The following is a 20,677-nucleotide window of genomic DNA, read 5'->3' on the forward strand; positions in this document are numbered from 1 at the left end:
GTTGACTTCATCAAGATTGATAGTATCATATGATACCAAGTAATTTGTGCCACCCGATGTGCATACAATATGCATGGGTTAATCGCTTCGATGAGATGTTTCATTTTAATCAGAGGAGAAATTACCAAATGTCTAACATTCCCTCGCGCCAATGAGTTTTTATTTGAAAACAAAAAAGAAAGACTATGCTTTAACCATATTGAATATGAATAATAAGTAATAATAGCATGATACTTCGAGTTTGATATGAACAAACAATTATTATTTTTTTCATAACATGAGATTTTGTATCGAGATAGTAGTATGAAACAAAGGTTATTTTTGATTTGTTAATTTTATATGTTGAGAGTACATTTCAATTTCACAAACCATTTTTCTTCCACAATAAGATAAATATATAAAGCAATAAAATCATCGCAGTATTTTTGACTCACACGAAAGGATGGGTGGTAAATAAATCATTCAATGATCTAAATCAGATGGATTCTCTTTCTTTCTTCGATAGAATATAAGATTAAAAAAAATTAATTCTATTGTTGAGCCGTATGTAAGATGCTTGTACGGTTGTTTAATTTATTCTTGGTATTTTTTTTATCCCTTACATTAGTCCAATCATGTAAGATAGAAGAATCGTTCATGATATCGTATCAATATCATTAGTGTCATGATTCATCAACCTGCTGGTTCTTTTTACGAATCACAAACAAGAGAATTTATCCCGAAAATGAAAGAACTATTAAAACTTCGCGAATCCCTCACAAAAGTTTATGTATAAAGAATAGACAAACCTTTATAGGTTTATGTTAAGAGGGTCAGCTACCTAACAAACTTTTCTAATTAAATATCATCATTATATAGATAACTCTTATTGTGAAAAGAGTTATTACTATGGGTAGAGTAAAGAGTGTGAACTATATTAGGTCACACTACCATTTGGTTAAATGAAGGAAGAGACTCCGGTGTCGCATAGAAACGATGGATGCGCAAAATGTTGAACCGGAATTAGCCCAACCCACGATCGTTGCGGTCTGACAGAATTAGCCCACTCCAAATTTCAAACCGGGGCCGGCTGGGAAATAAAACGGGGTTCAAAATCGGCGGCGCCTCTCGGTTCGATAAAGTAGAGGACCTAAGATCGAGTATTGGGAAACCGCCATGGATCTCGTCCGTAGCCACCACCGCCGGCGTTCGCTTCTCTTCCTCCTCCTCCTCCTCATCCTCCCCCTCTTCTTCTTCCTGAGCGCATGCCCTGGATCCCGTGCCGAGGTGATAACCCTCACCGAAGAAACTTTCGCGGACAAGGTACTATTTCATCTGGTCAACTCGATCTCGATCTGTACTTTTTCCCATTTCTCTTTGATTTCTGTAAACTTGGATGATATCGAACGATATTGAATCTAAATTTGAGCGGGTTCTGATTCAGTACTTCAAATCGGTTGTTTTCACCACTGAATTTGGATCCCTAACCCTATCTTTTCTTTGATTCTAACACATTAGATCGGAGCTTCTAAGACTTCATGCTAGTGCAAGTTAATCGTTAGTAACCAGAGGTTCAAGAAGAAGCTGGCATGATGTCCCAAGGGATCTGTTTCCTGCCACTGAGCTCGGCAGGCAATACAATAGTCAATTTAACTACTATCAGATCTCTTTTATGATATCCAAAATAGTTTTCTCAGGTCTTGTTTATATCTCTTCTTTCCCTACCCAAATTGTCCCCCTTTCTAACTCGCGAAACTATCGGCCTTCTTTGGACATATCTATAGCATCTTAAATGAACCACCATAAATATATATTTTTGATTGGGAACATCAACATAGTTTATGAACATAAATGTGTCTTTTCCTATCTCTATCAGTAGTAGGCCCACACTTATATTTCAATATTCTCATGTCCCTAACACAACTTCTTGTATATTTTGTTTTCAAACGACTCGATAATATAATTCACGAAGCATGGCTGCGCTTAATGTCATTTCCATAACACTTAATTTTGAACAACCCAATAATCTAATCCAAAAAACATGGCTGGCCTCGCTATTATTTTATATAATTTTATTTTTGATATATGGGGCACAAAATGAGCACACAACATATATGCATCTCTATCTTGATCATCTTGATCCAACAAATATAGGTATATATATGCATGCATATGATATTTTGATGCACTGGATATCCGGATTTAACATGCATAAATGATATTGGTTGCATCTCCAAGATCGTTTGGGTTGTTTTAATAGGTTTTTCACCATAACGCTAACTTAGGTATGCTGGCAACTCATGTAATATGTGTGCACTAGAATTTGGCATATGTTTTATGGTCACCTTTTCACATTCTCTTGGGATCTTATGTTGAATGGTAGCAACTTCTGAATCTATTTTTCCTACTTTAGGTGAAGGAAAAGGACACCGTTTGGTTTGTACAATTCTGTGTGCCATGGTGTAAACACTGGTAATTACTTCATGCATCTTATGTTTATGTGATGACCTGAAGTGTGAACTGTTTCCATTTATTACACTTTTTTTTTTTTTTACTTTATCTCTGGCTATCAGCACATATATGCATCAATCATTAATAAGTGTGTTAATCATCTTGATTATTAATTGATGACACTCCATTGCAGTAAGAATTTAGGAACACTGTGGGAGGACTTGGGGAAGACAATGGAAGGTGAAGATGAAATAGAGATAGGGCAAGTTGATTGCAGTACAAGCAAACCAGTGTGCACCAAAGTTGACATTCATTCATATCCTACATTTAAGATATTTTATGATGGCGAAGAAATCGCAAAATATAAAGGTACTCCTTATCATATATAACTGGAAATTATGCTTCATATGTTCTAGAAAATTTGCTTTGACATTTATTTTGAAAAATTCTGATAATTACTTGTATTTTTTAAATTAAAAATCATGAGTTCTTAGTTTGTTAGGCGTGACACGAATTTTATGATGAAGCTGTGATATGATAAATTTCATGTTTTCTTGTGTGATATTGTCGCAAATTCCTTAGAATTTGCTATCTAATACTGGAATCTATCCAATCTGCCAGCACTTGGAAATCAGTTCTTCTCTTTTTATGGATATCCTAGTTTTAGACAACTATGATGAATTTGAAACAAATAAAGATTTGAAAATTTGGAGCGTGTCAACTAAGAACACCTGTAGAAGTGGTTACTTGAGATTCCAAGAAGAATCCTGCGCAAGAAAAAAGGGGGTGACTCAGATAAGTACCTGGACATAATTTCAAATAATTTAAGGTTTTCCGACTTTAAGAATAGTTATTGCTCCTGAGCTTCTCTATTACTATTTCCTGACTCAGATGGAATATGTAAACTTCCTTAGAGTTAGCTATGTGCTAATATGTAGCATCTGTTAAATTGTGTGAAATGGAGAACATCAGCTTCATCCAAATATGTTTAAGGTGGTGTTTTTTCTTTATGTTTGATAGCACTGGTATCTGTTGCTCGTGTGACAATAGGGTAAAGAAAGCATGAATCTTCTAAGGACGCAGCTTACTGCTTCAAAAGACATTCATCTCATCTATGATACACAAATCAGCATCTGAATAAACAATTTACAAAGGATTCTATATCTCACCAGTATCCAATTTTCAATTGGATATGCCAAGTATCCAGCTGCATCAAAGTCTCATTTTAGTATCCATGAATATCCAATGAACACGTATGCAAACTCAAAGCATCCATGTCCGGTCGAATTTTATCCAATTTTGAAACAACTGAAGTTCTTCATCAATGATGGTCATGGTGATCTCTCACTCTCTTGCTGGGTAAGTAAGTTGCATTAGAATGACTTTATCACATATAAAGCTATTCCCTGGGGATGCCTACCATGGCCTGAGATTGCGAAAATGTGTTCTGTTATTGATATTATTCATCAGAGTGTGAATTTTGGCTCAAAAGGTTGTTTTGCTGTGTTCTTTAATTACATAGTTAAGATTGTGCACATTGGTCCTCCTCAGACCCTACGATCGCAACAATTCTATGCGCTGACCACTCTAGCAATATTGTTTGTTTATTGGAACTGGAGATCCATGAGCTAGGAAGTTATATTGATTGTGTTCAAAGATGAACTTTGGTGATAGATTAAAGTCATATTATTCAAGTTATTGTGGTTTTTCTTCTGATTGAATTCAAAATTTGGTATCTTGATGTGACTTCTGTGATAAAAATTTTGAATTCAAACTTCAGCCTAATAATTAAATGTTTAAAGAGACTACGATTGTCTGAAATCAACCTCCTTGTTATGCATTTGAGATTGCAATGTTATTTTGGAAAGCCTGCTCATCATACTCAAGAAGCTTGCTATACATGATTTGCAGGTCCCAGACAAGTCGAACCACTTAAACAATTTGTGCTGGATGAAGCAGATAAAGCAGCAAGAGCAAAGCTAGAAGCTGATTAAATGACAGACGGATCCCAGGATCTCGACTTTTTCTTGCCAAAGACGGTTGGCCGAGTTTTATTTTCAGTAGTCACCAAGCTTGCTTTTTTCCTTAATTTTTTGTGCTTCCAGTACTGGTTATTTTTTATCTTCCCCCAACAATCAAATGGGACATTGACCACACAATTGTTGCCGCACCTACCAATACATTCTGAAATTGTGTTGTTTAATCACTAAAATCCAGCATTTAGTGTCAATTTAATTACTGTCCATATGGTTTTTCTGCTCTGTAGATGCAACTACATCTCAGAATGGTGATAGCATTTGGTCATTGTTTTTGTTTTAATTTTCATTTCTTGTAACATCGGAAGATTGCGACTAATAAGCTTCGAATACTCAGATTGTGAATGTTTTGGTCCGGTAAGTTTGCACGGTACTCCAAGAGGATGTCGGAGGCAGTAAATCAATTAGTAAGATTACACATAATGAGTCGAGGCTGTAAAACCATAGGGACTTTAAACCACAAGAAAACAAACCTACCTTTCATTATCTCATAAAGAATAATTAATTGATAAATAAAGGAGCAGCCAAACTACCTACGAAGACAAATAACCAAATGGAACAACTGCAAATTACGCACTTACCACGATCCGATGACAAACTCGATACACGTCCCATATGCTGGGAAACGAGGATCAAACGTCCTGTGGAACGCCTCTCAATCCGAGGCAGAAACCAGCAAACATGGCTAAAAGATTGAACCGAAAGGATTTAGAGACTTGCTGCCAATCACAAGAAAACTAGACCTGATCCAATTTACACTAAAAAGGACCCAAAAACATAGAATTTTTATTTTAAAGCAGAATGTTCACAACTCTTCTGAGGGCCACTAAATTTCACATAAATATTCCGAACTGCCAGGGAGTAGAGAACCTAAAATCTCCCAAGACAGCTGCACTTGGACTCACATAAGCAAACATACGCAAGAAAGAAACACCAAAAGGGGTTGATGGGGGAAAACCATCGAAGGCTTTCGTCGCCTCAGCCACTAAGCACCTACATGTATAACATTACACTGCTGCAGAGCTGAATCATCTCATTTCTTCTTGGCAGCAGCCTTGGTGACCTTAGCACCGGTAGGATCCTTCTTCTCGACACTCTTGATGACACCCACGGCCACAGTCTGACGCATATCCCTCACAGCAAAACGACCAAGTGGAGGATACTGGGAGAACGTTTCCACAACCATGGGCTTGGACGGAATCATCTTCACGAAGCCTGCATCGCCATTCTTGAGGAACTTTGGCTCCTTCTCAAGCTCCTTTCCAGAACGTCTATCGATCTTGGTGAGAATCTCAGCAAACTTGACTGCAATATGGGACGTGTGGCAGTCGAGCACAGGGGCATAACCATTGCTAATTTGGCCTGGGTGGTTCATGATGATGACCTGAGAAGTGAAGTTAGCAGCCTCCTTTGCAGGATCTTCTTTAGAATTGGATGCGACGAAACCTCTCTTAAGATCCTTCACAGCAACATTCTTCACGTTAAAGCCAACATTGTCACCAGGGAAGGCTTCTTGGAGAGCTTCATGGTGCATCTCAACTGACTTAACTTCGGTTGTCAAACCTGTTGGACCAAAAGTAACAACCATGCCAGGCTTGAGGACACCAGTCTCAACACGTCCAACCGGAACAGTACCAATACCACCAATCTTGTACACATCCTGAAGAGGAAGACGAAGGGGCTTGTCTGATGGCCTCTTTGGTTCCTGGATCATGTCAAGAGCCTCGAGAAGGGTTGGGCCCTTGTACCAATCCAGGTTGGTAGACCTCTCGATCATGTTGTCACCCTCAAATCCAGAGATGGGGACAAAAGGAATCTTCTCAGGGTTGTAACCCACCTTCTTGAGGTAAGAAGAAACCTCCTTGACGATTTCATCATACCTGGCCTTGGAATACTTTGGTGTGGTTGCATCCATCTGCAATGAGACAAAGGACAACTCAACTGATTAGGAGGAAAAGGAGGAAGGTTGTAGAGAGCAGGTATGGCCAATTAGAGACATTAAACTTTGGATTTTTTTCTACATAAACATAAAGAAAAGTAGGACTTTCATCTGCCACTGGGCATCATCTGACATGGTGTCCCAGTTTAACCATCAAACTCGTTTAGTTTGTGGAATAAAGCACTGCATGAACCTGGGCCGGCACTGTATATGACCAAACATGCATTACACCAGGCAGCAGTCAGTTGATTACTTGGTGGAGTGGGTCAGCTCAGTCAGCGACTGTTGGTAGGCCCAACTCCAACCATTACAGGCTTGCAAGCTAGCCCAGACACCAAGTGAACAGAGGACTCGCTACATAAGATAGCATCTCATTGCAAAGACACTTGCAGAAGTGCTGACGACAGTGATGCAAGGTAAAAGCGTCATGTTAATGATACTAGACCCTCCAAGAAGACATGACCAATATACAATGTTGCAGAAAAGAAAGTCCTCAACGGTTTTGGACAATGCCAAACATTCATAAAAAGATAATTCTGACCAGATACAGAAAAGTGCACCAAATTAACCATTTCAATAAGTTAAGATGATTACCTTGTTGCAGCAGCAAATCATCTGTTTAACTCCAAGGGTAAAAGCAAGCAGAGCATGCTCACGAGTCTGGCCATCCTTAGAGATACCAGCTTCAAAACCACCAGTAGTTGAGTCAATGATAAGAACAGCACAGTCAGCCTGGGATGTTCCAGTGATCATATTTTTAATGAAGTCACGGTGTCCTGGAGCATCAATGACAGTACAATAATACTTGGTTGTTTCAAACTTCCAAAGTGCAATATCAATGGTAATCCCTCTCTCACGCTCAGCCTTAAGCTTGTCAAGAACCCAGGCATACTTGAATGACCTCTTGTTCATCTCAGCAGCCTCCTTTTCAAACCTCTCAATGACACGCTTGTCAATACCACCCAGCTTGTAGATAAGATGCCCAGTGGTGGTTGACTTGCCAGAATCGACGTGACCAATGACCACAATGCTGATGTGAACCTTCTCTTTCCCCATGGCGACTATAGCTTAAAGCAAAAAAAACTACCAATAAAGAAAAGATAATTAACATCAGATATAAACTCTGTAATCTGTAATAATTCTTAAATTATGAAACAAAAAACATATCAGGTGCCACCAAGCAATCACCAACTTAATGTATTTTAGATGCATCAGATATATGAATCATTTTAATATAAAGAACCACTTAGACATAGGATATACAGATTCTAGTAAAAGAAACAACATATTAAAATTATTGTTCCAGATCCAATTGAAAACATACGTAACCTGTGTAGATGATTAGTTGTAACAGTCAACAACAAGGAATATTGATTCAAACATTAAACTAGTTATGAGCCTGAAACTTCTAATATCCTTTTTAGCCATAAAAGAGGAACAAAAAGGTCAACTAAATGGACCCATTGCACAAGTGACAACATAATTATTGTACAATCAAATACATGTGACCAATCTCTAGGCAATAACTTGGCTAGGACCATGTGCAACTGCAGTAGCAATATAAATTCAAGGACAGACCTCAGGGAGGTGGATGTCTCTACCAACTTAATGACAAAACATACGATGTCATACCAAATGCAAATTATTACTAATGATTTTCAGAAAGTAATGTTCCATGAAATGCTAAATGAAACTTGAAACATACAAATGGTACAAACAGGCTAGTAAGAAATCAATGCAGAAGACATCTTAAGCACACATGATTACAGGAGTTAAACATAATGAAAGCGTACAATGATGAATGAACATAAGAACCACATTTGAGTTGTATGCCACAAAAGCCACTGTTTATGAAATTACGTGAATTTAACACTAGAAAAATAGTATTAACTAAAACAAGCTTCAACAAGCACTAGCTATTTTAATTACAGCATTCAGATCAACCCTGCATTAAGGATTCATAAACTAGTTCCATCAACATTTGATAAAGCAAGAACAATTATAGAGAAGATCCTTCCAGTAAGAGGGAATAATGACATATGTCAAATAAGATGAGCAGCCCTCTAAACTATCTAGGTCTGCGCAATACATTAGGCATATCTCTTGATGATATACTGGCGTGGAGACCGAACTTGGGAATGTAATGAAGTCAATAGCGTCCAATAGGATTTGAACCTATACCCAAGGCCTAAAGAGCCTTCATCCTTCCCATTAGACAATGGACGCTTAAATCATTCCCATGTTCTTTGATCAAACGATATACAGCACACAAAATTTAAAGACAATTCTAGTTTCACATCAGGATCCCATGAGAACAGGACAAAATTCACCAAAGTCAGAATTTATGTGCTAAAACAATAATTCAGTGAGAAAATGAACATGAGATCTATAGACAATTTCGCTAAATTGTTAGATCTAACATGCAAGGTACAAATCACAGAAACGTGTTAATTACCAAATCCAAGGATAGTTAATTACCATAAACAACCATAAAAAAAAGCGCAGGGGGGCGTAGAAGCGCGCCGAATTAAAATCTAGGGTTTATATTAAAGGCACAAATAAAAAGAAACCCCAACCGTGCACATACTTCGACAAAACTCATGAAAAGTAAGACATCAGAGTCTCAAATGAATAAAATCGACGCAACGACTGGAACTCACCTCAGCGAAAAACAAGAATCAAGATAACTATGCCAGCTGATCGAAAAGGGGACGAGAATCGCCAAAATCAAACTCAAATATCGAGAAAAACAAGTCAACTTACGAAAAGACTCATCGTTCCGACACGGTTACAGATCAAGAACACGCAACAAAGAAACAGAGGCAAAGCAATGATCCGCGATCGGGCGATTGGAACTCACCTAATACAGAGGCGGCCGCGAGGTAGCGAATTGAGTTGCGGAGATGGGCGACGCCCTCCGCTTCTTTTAAAGACATCCGGGGGCGTAGTGGCGCCTAGGGTTTACTCTTCACCGTCCGATCCTTGTATCCGACGGTCCTGAAAGTGTAATCGGCAGCTCCGTCCGAATTAAATCCAACGGTTATAGAGGGCTCCGAGCAGGAGCACGAATCGTATCGCATAAAAGAGACCCCCTTTCGGTCGTCGGAAACGACATCATCGGACGGTGGAGGATGTCGAGTGGAATTGGGTAATATTATACATTAACTTCTCCTCCTTTTTTTTTCGTTTCATTTATTGGAGTTTATGTTTTGCTCATTAGTAAGACAATTTGGAGATGATGGTCGCCTAAAAGATTAAGAAGATAATAAGATAATGATATGGCTAATTGATAATCTCATATTAAAATTAATAAATTAAATAAATCATACATTTTCTATTCGAGTCTTTCGTATAAAAGTTTTAAGATAATAATAGGATAACATTATTACTAATATTGTCATCTCATGTGAAAATAAAATTTGTCATGATAATAAGATAAGAGTATTACTAATTAATCATCATCTCATGTTAAAATAAAATTTGAATAATCATATTTTTTAGTTTCTTATGATCCATCAATAGTATATCAGTTCCAATAATATTTGTCATAACTCAATATGATAAAATAACTTATTTGTTAATTGATGAAATAATTGATTGAAAATGTTTAAGCCCAAGAATCATTCAATCTTTCATAAATTAATCTTAATCTTTAAGCAGTTTAGGACAAAATAACATATTTCCATACATTTCAATTACATGCTGCTTAGTAAGTTTGGCTATGGAAGCATGCATTTACATTTAACACCACAGAATGCAATGGAGTTCCAAAAATTGGAATCATGTAGTAGAAACTTCAATTAAATCCTTGTTCATCACAAAATAAGAATTCATATAAACAAACCACTCACTTGCAAACATCTCACTCAAGATAAATGGTAATCATAGAATAAACTGACAACAGTTGGTCCTCCACCCATTTCATAACTATCTTCTACCAGGTTTCAATGGAGCTGCCTGCTTCTCGTGTTGATTCTGTCGTGATCAGGATCGGACTTCTACATCCTTCACCAATGCCATGTCCACCTTGGGAGGACCTGAGCTCCGTCTCACCGCAGCTGGAGATGCTGGACTGTATCTCTCTCCTGTGGGGAAAGACAGCCTCTTCTTCGCAGAAACCACAGAGGATCTGTCTGCAGACTCAATGGTGTCATCTGAAAGGCTCTGGAAGCGGGACTTCGCTCTTGCTGATTCCGTGGGTGCCATGTAGCTCGGAACAGCTGGTGAACCAGCTAGGCTCTCATCGTCTCTCACTGATGCTGCTGCTAAGCTGTGCCTCCTGGATCGCTCAGATTGCAGGCTGACCATGCTCCTCAAGTCGTCTTCCAATGGTGCCCAACCACGCTTCGGACTTGCTGATTTCATCTTCCCTGTTAACAATGGTGCCTTCACAGGTGGTGTCGAGGGAGATTGGCGGCTTGCAGGACGACTTGGTTTCTGGTTTGATGGTGACGGCTTATCTGGATTGGCATTGCGACAAGCATAAGCTTTTAAGATTACCCCACCTCCATCACTCTGCATGGCACTCTTGATGGAGGCACGGTCATCGTTCGGTTCTCTATCTGTTGTGCTCCTGGTCTCCCATGGCCTTGCTGCCATCCATCGCTCCAACCAGCTCCAACCCCATTGTAGGTTGTTGGGGTCCATAAACAATGGATTCACTGGCTTTGAGGAACTCTTCCACTGCTGCACAGCAAAATTTGGAAGATAGAAGTACTTGATATTGAAGAATATTATGAATTCAAAAGATATATGAAAGATGCTAAGTGGCAACAATTTTTTTTTTAAAAGAAATGTGGCACTAGCACAAATTTATGAGGAAATTATATTAATAGTTTTAAACATTCACATAGATGCTAAATTCCATTCATAGAATGACCGCGATTACCTGATGAGAAAATGCATAAGCCAGTGCTCTTTCTCTTCTTATTGCAGCCTCTTGCTTGCTTAACAGACTTGCCTCAATCTGTTCTTTTGATTGCAAACTGTCATCCCATTCCTCACCCATCTGTTATTAAAAGAGAAATTAGACATGGTCCAAATTTGCAATTTTTGCTTACTGAAAATGTTTGTTAAGTGTTTTGTTTTTTTTTTTTGCTGTCCTCCAATAACATATAGTTGAAGAAACACATTTAAAGCGATGAATGGCTACAAAAGCAACTTTATTGGCAAGTATCAAACAGGAACGGAATAGAGAATTAAATCCTAGCAGTCAATTTCCTAGCCTCATGTCTGTTAATCTTGACTCGTGAAAGCATATCTTGATCAATCATGTCCACCATACAAACATGTTTCAAGTACTTATCGAGAAAATAGAAAACACTGAATATGTCTCCCAACATCAATGGGTTCTGAAAGTAGCACATGTGTAGAAATATGCGGACAACCAAATTTTCTTGTTTTTTTGTTTCAATCGTGATGCCTAATTCATGGCATTCAAATTTTAGTTCTCTCTAAATCAGTTATCTGTATGTAAAAACATCAAACTTTGTCAAGGTTGCTTCCCGTCTAGTTGGATGCAAACAAGTGGCATGTAATATACAACTTTAACAACATTTATCAGCAACCCTATGCATAGATGGATGTATGCATAAAGATAAGTCATTTTGACCTCTATAGGAAAACCTGTAAAAGTGAAATTGTGTATTCATTTCATCTTTTTCTACATGCAATTATAGATTTAAGCAATCAACCATGAGATCGAATCAAAAAATATATGCACTAAGCAATATATAAGTTAAATATAAATGGCTACATCATCCTCCTGATTAAATAGATGTTAAGAAAAGCGAACAAATTTTGAATGTGTTCTCAGTTCTGTATAACAAGAAAACTTTGTGCTAAGACAGGAAACAAACATGGAATTTGTGAGAGATCTGATGAAAAAAGTTACCTTCAAACTTTCAAGCTCTCTTTCATGTTTGAGCAGCATTTGTCGCTGAAGAGCCTGGTTCTCTTCTAGCATCCTGATTCTCCTTGAGCGGATCTGTGATTGAACCCTTGCCAGGGTCTGCATGCATCGTAATGTGGTTGTAGCCTGACGCTTAACAGTATCACCATCAACCAGTGACTTCAACCTAACCAACCCTCTCAATGCCCGTAGAGCTCTCCTTGCCTTGACACAAGATTGAAACAATAGGCAATTATGAACAATTAACTAACTTAAGAATTTAAAGAAAGAATTTGTGAAGCTGCAAATTTGGAACAGAATATTAAGACTCGTGTTTTGGCCAATCACTTGTAAGCTGAGAAACATAAAGTTTGGTTTTGCCTGCCTGCACAATATAGAAAGCTTACCTTCACATTTTTTGTGCTGTTGGTGAGCTTGATTAGATCATCACAATCTCAGATAAATGGCCATCGGTTTGGTAAACGGAACACAGCTATATGGTATAAGATGCATCGAACAATTTTGTTGGTCTCAGTACAGTTATGTAAAGAAATCTGTGCTGTACAAACATGGTTTTTCGAGAAATGATAAAACATGCAAGTATCTGGATGTTACAGTAGGAGTTGGGACATGACATTAATTGAAGATCTTAGGAAGCATAGACACTTAAAGTTAATCACTTGGACTAACTTGGGTTCATTTGAAGATCTTCCATTTTTGACACGCAAGAATATTATCTTAGTTTGACTGTTCACTAATAAACAACAAACAAACATAAACATTGTGCAATAAGTTTCTTGGAAAGCACAAGTGGAACCCACTATTGAGTACTATATTTGTTCATAACCCAAAGCCACGCAAGAACTATGCAAGTTTTGATAGCTTGCCATTTTTAAAATGGCAAGCGATCCCACTAAATTTCTTCTGTTGGACAAACTTGCAGGAACTTTGAACTTGTTGATTGTCTACTACAAAATGACACTCTAGCATCAGAAATGTTAGTGCTTGTTGAGAGCAGAATTGGAACAGCCTACTGGTACAAATGGCATATTCCGAATTCCAACAAGTATATTAATCGTTATATAGCAACAAGAATTGAATCAGCCGACTGGTACAAATGCCATGTGAGTTCAAGTACATAGTAATTATGACCTATATGTTATATTGCAACAGAAGTTCAAATCTCTATGAAGGGCATCAAGAAGATGTGAATAATTTCATTGTTATGTGGAGGACAATGCACCGAGTTCACGTACCAGGTGGCCTCGGAAAGCAGTCTGGATCTTGATTGCAGCGATCTCTTCTGTCGTCTTGCCTGGGTATTTTGTGGTGCTTTTGAGGCGAATGATCTCCCTTGCGGCCTCAGAAGATGTCACAACAGGTTCAATGGCAGCAGGAGCGGCAACTGCTGCGGAACAAGCATGCCTGCTCTGCTCATTCTCAATCTCCACTACTTTATCCTCCTCCGGATGACGAGGAGGCGGAGGAGGAACTACCTCGGAAGCAGCACGCTCTAATGAGTCAGTAGGTTTGGAAGTCCCAGATTCCAGTTTCTTCTTCAATCTCTGGAAAAAAGAAGAAAGGAAAAAATAATGAATTTTCTGTAAGAGAAGTTTGGGAGAGCAGATCTGATCAGCAAAGGAGTGGGGGCAAAATCCGTACCGCTTCCTTCTTCGCCTTTGATTCAGGGCTGAAGACCCTCTTCACAGCGCTGAACCACTTCCCCTTCTTCCCCATTATCCCACTGTTCTTCTTCTTCTTCTTCTTCTTCTTCTTCGAAATGGATACTCTATTAAAATAAATTTGAATCAAGAACCAAAGCGAAATGCAATCTTCGGAGCCAAGGAAGCCAGATCCTGAACAAAAACTAGCAAAAAACCTATCTTTCTCATAAAGATCTGATCTTTTCAACAGAAAAAAGAAAGGTCGCTTCCTCAAGCAAGAACAAATCTTTTTTCCCTTTCTGAAGGCGAAAGAAATAACAAGTTTCAAGATCTCCTAAGAAAAAAAGAGTTCTATACCAAAATGTATACTTTCCGTAGCAACGGAGGAAAAGAATATGAATGAAGCACGAGTTGAATCGAACAGGCAAAAACCAATCCACGGAATAGAAACATGTTGAAGGAGTAGATCATTGGATGCGAAGTGGAATGAGCTGAACACCTTGGAAACCCTCGATCTCTCCCTCTCTCTGGCCTCAGCAACGGACACCGAACACAACCGGACAAAAGAGTCAAAACGAACTCGCGACGACTAAATCAATCGCTTCCTTCTCCGCCACTCCGTGCGAGAAGGAGAGAGACCGGACAGATCCCAGATGAGAATACTAGATCTGCGTGGAGAACGAGCGAGCGAGCGAGCGACCAACGGAAGGACGACGGGCCCACAGAAGGGTCCCACCGAGATGTAATGAACCTACCTCCCCTCGTGATCGGGAGTGGCGGCGGGTCCCACACGGGGCCCATGTCGCAGAGGCAGTTGGGTGAGGTGCGCAGGCGACGGAAACAGAGCAGCTCCGTCGTCATCCAAATAGTTGGATCGGGTAACCGCCCGCCCAGCGGTGAGGTTTCCGACACTGGTGACGTGGCAGGAAACGATTGCGCAAAGGGGATTTAGCGAGCTGGAGAGAGAGATGACGCGCTTCGCGGTGCGCACATCGGCACTCACCGTCGAGAACGATCGAGCACGAAACCTGTGAGCTTATACATCTAATGTTGGAAACAGGGAAGCTGCGTGTGGTGACCAACGGATGAAGTCAGTAACTCACTGTGCAACTTCCACTCCACCAAACCATATGAATTCCTCCCTCTCTCTCTCTCTCTCTCTCTCTCTCTCTGCTTTCATGGAAGGCTGTGATCTGTGAGAGCAGCAGCAGCAGCACTGGCGTTGCATGACTTCGAAGCAATGCTTGATTCACATGCCTTGTCAAACGTCACATGGACGATGTGACAGATTGTTAATGAAACATTAAAAAGAGTCTTCCTTTTCAGGATTACTGCTGTACAGCATTCAATTTGTGTGGTTTCTTTCATAGCATGGGTTGACAAACCAAATTAAGATAAGCGTTTCTGTGATCTTGAAAGCAGGTGAGGGCGCAGATCTGGATTCCAGATTGGAAATAACATGTAACCTGTTGTTTCCAGCCTTTTCGAGCTGGTGATCTGCAGTATGAACCAGCAAATTTTGGGTAGTATCTGCTATTATTTGATTGCATCGCAGCAAAATTGAGAACAGATGGGTTATGACTGTCTCCTATCATTAATATGATCTTGCAGAATTGTCTGGGCATTATCTCTTTCTTTTGTTGAAGAGCACTACATCTCTTTAATTTTGTGATTAAGTTAATAATTAATGTAACTAAATTTCATGTCATCAATCATCTGAGAGAAATACTTGCTTTCATAAATGTCAAACAACATCATGAGTTGCTACTATTAACCTATACATTTATTTCATGGATTGGTTGGATGCTGCATTTTATTAGGCCTTGTCTCTGAGGAGCCTTTTCTGAGACTCACAACTAGTATTGTTTGTGAGTCACCATGCCCAATGATAAGCCCCAAAGTCCATATCCAACTTCTCCACCAGGTCAGATCTCATGACTAAACTCAAGATCACTTGCAGCAACTCTGGGAAATTATGATGCTAAAGACTCTTTTCAGATAGTATCATTAACCTGCAATCCATATCAAATATTAAGAACAGAGCTTCTATCTATATGTAATTTGAAGAGGTCTAGTGTGTGCAAGAGATTATTTTCATGGCTCTAATTCAAACCATGTTATTTTAAGACTATTTAAGAAAGATAATTTCATGCTCAGACCATGCAACTTGACTGGATCTGACCCTGTGGAATGCCTGTCTTATACTGATTCTATCAGAAAGTTTGAAATGCATGTTTGGCACTGAGATAACTCTGTAAAATTTTTCTGGCACTGAGAAAACTGGGGTTTTTGGTGTACTGAAGTATTGTAGGGAAAAAAAAATAAGGTTTCTTGGAATTCAAAGCTAATATGTTGTGACAGTTGGACACTGGATTTGATGATTTTCTTGCAATAACTGTCTGGGTTTAAATTCTAAAGAAATACACATTAAAGAGACTATTACTACTAAATGCTAACTCATATCAAGACACAAGAAAAACAACTATCAGCCACTAAGGCTGCAGTCTCAATGTTTAAAAGAAATATAACAAACAACATGTTCCTTTGTGAAGAAAAATAATGATAACTAGTTCTGCAAGCTTCACATGATTCTTAGACAAGTTAAACATGGATTATACAAACTGCTGAATCACTATTAATGTGAATGAAGTTCCATACAAGCAAGAGGACAAGTCTTGTTTTCTGGTAACACAAACAACATTTCAACTAGGAAAAATGAGATCACCCACTGTCTTCTGTTTGATTGTGTTGAACATAAAAGATAACTGATACAAATAGAACTGTCACATAGAGACAAATCAAGCCAACTGGAATTTGATGGAGCCTCTTCTCTTCCTTCGGCAACTTGAAGCCAATCATCAACTGCTGGAGGTAGGAGCACAAACTTTCATTAACAAACCTTCAAGCAGCCATTATGTTTATATTGTATAGCAACAGCTCTAATCTACAGACCTGTCTAGAACTGGAACCTGCTAGGTCTTGCTTTACTCATCCTGTTCTCTCCGAAGGGCTCATCGTTGTCGATCCTTTTTGCGTTTCTGAATGCGGCACAACCAATGACGTACACGATCACGAGGATGACGAGCACAACAATGTTAATCACAGAGACCTTCCTCCAGTTATGCCTGATGCTCGCGAGAACCCCAGCCTTACATGAGCCACACTGGTAGCACAGTGAATGTTGCTCGTTGCTCCACCTGGTGCAGTCAATGTCATTCACCACAGTCCCTGGTTGTGCAGTCCAGTATGTCTCATTTACGTATGTAAACCAACACGAAGTGGGAGGCTTACAACACCCAGACTGCATCATTGAGAACCAACACAATCGAGAAAATGAACATTGGTAAAGAAAAAAAAAGTCATTAACTCCTTAGAGAAAATACGTTATAAATGCAGCTGGTAATGACAATATCTTTCAGTTAACAGTTAAGGTAGATGCTAAACAAATGTTATACAACATACTTGAGATACAACTTTTGATTAAAGAAATTGAGCAGAAAGCAATAAACTATTCGGGAATGGCACTCAAGCAATAAGAAAGTTAAAAGTCCACTGAAACAGATTTTACTTGATGTTTATTAAATATCTTGTGAAATTCATTCAATTCCATTTAAATTGGTGTAGATCCTCTACAACTATGATTTTTGTAGATTCTCCGCGGCCCGGTCCCTGGCAATGTTTGTTTGGTCAAAATGCAATCCAATCAGTCGGGGAACTATTAGGGGGTAAAACAACCAAGAAAGCGGATGAATAATAAGTTTCCATCTATTGAGGTCATAGAGATTAACAATTTGGGATTGGGAAGACCCGTAATACCTAAACCAGAGGGAGTACTCTCCTCTGGATAAGGTAAGTAGAAGACTAGCAATTGGAGAACCAACCAAAGTCTTCAATGGGGATAGTGTGGGGTAGGAGATGGAAAGGAGCATTCAAGGACAGGAATGGCCACCCACTCCAAAATAACATGTGCTGTTGGTTCTTTATAATTACCACAAGTTGTAGATCTTCCATGATACCCACTTAATTTCTGTGTTCTATCTTCTCCCTTGGTCCCACTACAGGGGAAAAGATAAAATAAAGACCTCATCCTCAATCATGTAGCCATGGTGGTTCTTCTTTTTGTCGACTAGGAAAAGAAGAAAGTAGATAAAAGATCTGTTGCTGTCATATGGTGCAGCTCTAGTGATCCCTGAGGACTTTTCTGCACAACAGGGTTTTCTATCAGCACATGAACAAAGATGTCTTTTTCTGTCTACATCTGTTGTTTCCTTTGCTGTTAATTTTTCTTTGATTCTTAAGAATCATTTAAGAAGGCAGGATGCAGCTTATTGTTTGTGTTGTTAAGCTTTGATATAATCCTCCAACTTTATTTACATATCAATAAAGATGGGCATAGATAATCTTTGAAGGGGAATCTGAAACCTGAACTAGAAAAAGGCAAACAAAAAGAACTTGCCAGAAGGGCAGTCTGCCATCTACATATATTGCTTGGAGGCAAACATAAGCAGCAATTCTTCCTTTCTTTTCTCACATAAACCAAAAATAAAGGGAAGAGTTCAATAGAAAAGCTAAAAAAGAAAAGGATTCATCAGTAGTAATAGCAGTCATATCAGATAGTACATGGTTGCAGACATGCATTAAACAATATAATCAATTAGTAGATGGAGACACTACAAATTTAACCTATTTACTGGGAAGAATTAAACAATATCATCAGTGTTTTTGCTTATAATCGAAACAGAACCTAATATCTAATCTTCTCAAATCAAGCATCACCAAAACGGTGGTAACAAGGAAATCACACCATTAGATGTGTAACATCTTCTCAATTCACTAAAAAGAATCAAGAAACACATCAAAGAACGTGCAAAGTGCTTTTAATCTGCTAAAAAGACAATCTTTTACTGAATCGTATCATGTTTTGATTTTTCTGCTCCTAAAAATCCAATATTTCACCTAAAGACGCTCTCTTTTCGCTCACATCCTCAAAGAATTCCCATTTTACAACGAAAACAAGCAAAGAACAGAAAGATTTTGATCCAAGCACTGACCTCGATAGGGGAGAGATGCCTCTGGTAGAACAGAACCGCGGGCTCAGGGATGAGCAACCCCGTGGTGGAGTCCCGGCCGTACCTCGCCATCTTGGGGCACACACGGCTGTCGCGGAGGCAGGCGCTGATCTTGGCCCAGTACCCGGGGTCGGATACGCGGTCCTTGAGCCAGCCGGAGTAGTCCGAGAGCTGGTACTCGAGGAAGGCGCGGTCCATGACGACCTGGCCGTGGCCGCGGTCGGTGACGGCATAGGCGAAGACGACGAAGCTGAGGAGCGCGACGACCACGAAGAACATGACGAAGAGGTAGATGCGGAGCAGCCAGGTGAGGCGGTAGCAGGCGCCGGCGAAGCCCATGAGGGAGATGACCATGATGGCGATGCCGATGATGATGAGCGGCCACTGGAGGAAGCGGAGGCAGTCGGTGGAATTGGCCTTGGCACTGAGCCATATTCCGCCGCCCAAGATGGGGATCGATATCAGGAACGTGACAAAGTTCACGGCCCCGATGAGGGTGTTGCTACCTCGCATCATCTTCCCTTCTCGTCTCCTCTTCACAGCTGATGGAACTCTGTTTCGCTGCTTTCTCTTCTCTTCTCCTCCAAAGGCGGCGGCGCCTTTATTCGGTGGCTTGTTCTCCGTCGCTTCTCCCCCTCTATTTTGGGTGAAAACAGGAGGCTTGGGATGGTAGGAATGGGTGACAGAAGGGGATATATAACTGACATATAATAAAATAGCAGCAGCTGATGGCAGTAAGAGTGTAATGAGACTCGAAAGGAGTGTGTGGGGACTGACGCTGCTGGTGTTTTGGAAGCTGCAACATAGCTCTTGTTTTATTCTCTTTTCTGGAGTTTGGCAGGTAGGGTGGGGGTGGAAGTGTGCATGCAGTGTCTCCCAGGTCTCTCAGAAAGGTCTAAGTACAGAGCCAAGCAAGGTAGAAGACTCACAGTAGCTTGTTCTTGGCAGGATGAGATCATGAGACAATTCAACCTTACATGACAGGAGAAAGAAATGACAAGTTAAAGAAAGTAATGTTTCTCTGGGTTTTACTTGAGGATAACAACTCTCTATTCATGGACAGTGGACAATGAGATTCTTAACTTTGAGGAATTGGAGCTTGATTGCATGGAAAAGAAATTATTTCCTCAACATTTATCTCCAGCATATATATTTTGTCAAGTAATGTCAAATATGTTTTAGGACCATCATTTGTTTTTAAGCTTTTTGTGGCAAAAAGAGGTCAAAAATTTTGAGATGATGAGAGAGAAAATGTGAAAGAAATATTTTAATTCAGGAGAATATGAAACTTGTTCTCAAATGGTTAACATATAATTTGATTTTTTTTTTCCCCTGTTGTTGTAGACAAAAAATATCAAGCTATGTAAATCTTATATTTGCTATTTCTAATCTTACTATAAAATATTCTTTTTATATCAAGCTCTTGTCTCAAAACAATTAGAGTTCAATTGGCTCCAACTATTGTGCAAAATAAGCAAAACTTTAGCAAGATAAAAGGAATCATTCTTATGCTTCACCATTTAATATGAATAGAAGTAGAGAAGGGAAGAGAATTGGAAAAGAGACTAAACTAGAAACAAAATCTCCAATAACTTAGTGAGAAAAGCTGAAGAAAAAGTATGATTTTGAAAAGATGAATGGGAAGAAAC

The 20,677-nt window shown here is 39.3% G+C and overlaps 4 protein-coding genes across 8 annotated transcripts; 1 reads left to right on the forward strand and 3 right to left on the reverse strand.

Annotated features, from left to right (window-relative positions):
- Positions 1-1,109: 1,109 nt before the first annotated feature.
- LOC135595597 (protein disulfide isomerase-like 5-1) lies at positions 1,110-4,660 on the forward strand. Its single transcript, XM_065086729.1, has 4 exons — positions 1,110-1,302; positions 2,393-2,451; positions 2,624-2,799; positions 4,342-4,660. The coding sequence occupies exons 1-4, from the start codon at positions 1,156-1,158 to the stop codon at positions 4,422-4,424; spliced, it is 465 nt and encodes a 154-aa protein (XP_064942801.1). The 5' UTR covers positions 1,110-1,155; the 3' UTR covers positions 4,425-4,660.
- A 572-nt stretch (positions 4,661-5,232) lies between these two features.
- LOC104000940 (elongation factor 1-alpha) lies at positions 5,233-9,398 on the reverse strand. The gene is made up of 3 exons (XM_065086728.1): positions 9,266-9,398; positions 7,000-7,488; positions 5,233-6,381 (listed from the first exon to the last, which is right to left on the reverse strand). The coding sequence occupies exons 2-3, from the start codon at positions 7,459-7,461 to the stop codon at positions 5,500-5,502; spliced, it is 1,344 nt and encodes a 447-aa protein (XP_064942800.1). The 5' UTR covers positions 7,462-7,488; positions 9,266-9,398; the 3' UTR covers positions 5,233-5,499.
- Positions 9,399-10,179: 781 nt separating this feature from the next.
- Positions 10,180-14,619, reverse strand: LOC104000939 (protein IQ-DOMAIN 2). 4 transcript variants are annotated; one of them, XM_009423103.3, is made up of 6 exons: positions 14,459-14,619; positions 13,958-14,084; positions 13,552-13,860; positions 12,299-12,520; positions 11,294-11,413; positions 10,180-11,088 (listed from the first exon to the last, which is right to left on the reverse strand). In XM_009423103.3, exons 2-6 carry the CDS (start codon positions 14,030-14,032, stop codon positions 10,390-10,392), a joined length of 1,425 nt encoding a protein of 474 aa, XP_009421378.2. In that variant the 5' UTR covers positions 14,033-14,084; positions 14,459-14,619; the 3' UTR covers positions 10,180-10,389. The 4 variants fall into 4 exon arrangements, with proteins under 4 accessions (XP_009421378.2, XP_009421376.2, XP_064942803.1 ...); XM_009423101.3 differs by having other exon boundaries at positions 10,180-11,091; XM_065086731.1 differs by having other exon boundaries at positions 10,180-11,091; positions 14,382-14,619.
- Positions 14,620-16,571: 1,952 nt separating this feature from the next.
- On the reverse strand, positions 16,572-20,055 carry LOC104000938 (tetraspanin-3). Of its 2 annotated transcripts, none has more exons than XM_009423099.3 (3): positions 19,011-20,055; positions 16,912-17,260; positions 16,572-16,821 (listed from the first exon to the last, which is right to left on the reverse strand). In XM_009423099.3, the coding sequence occupies exons 1-2, from the start codon at positions 19,542-19,544 to the stop codon at positions 16,916-16,918; spliced, it is 879 nt and encodes a 292-aa protein (XP_009421374.2). In that variant the 5' UTR covers positions 19,545-20,055; the 3' UTR covers positions 16,572-16,821; positions 16,912-16,915. The 2 variants fall into 2 exon arrangements, with proteins under 2 accessions (XP_009421374.2, XP_009421375.2); XM_009423100.3 differs by having other exon boundaries at positions 16,572-16,824.
- Between the last annotated feature and the right edge of the window lie 622 nt (positions 20,056-20,677).

This window comes from Musa acuminata, chromosome BXJ1-10 (genome assembly GCF_036884655.1).
Source record: "Musa acuminata AAA Group cultivar baxijiao chromosome BXJ1-10, Cavendish_Baxijiao_AAA, whole genome shotgun sequence".
In the NCBI taxonomy this organism is placed as follows: Eukaryota; Viridiplantae; Streptophyta; class Magnoliopsida; order Zingiberales; family Musaceae; genus Musa; species Musa acuminata.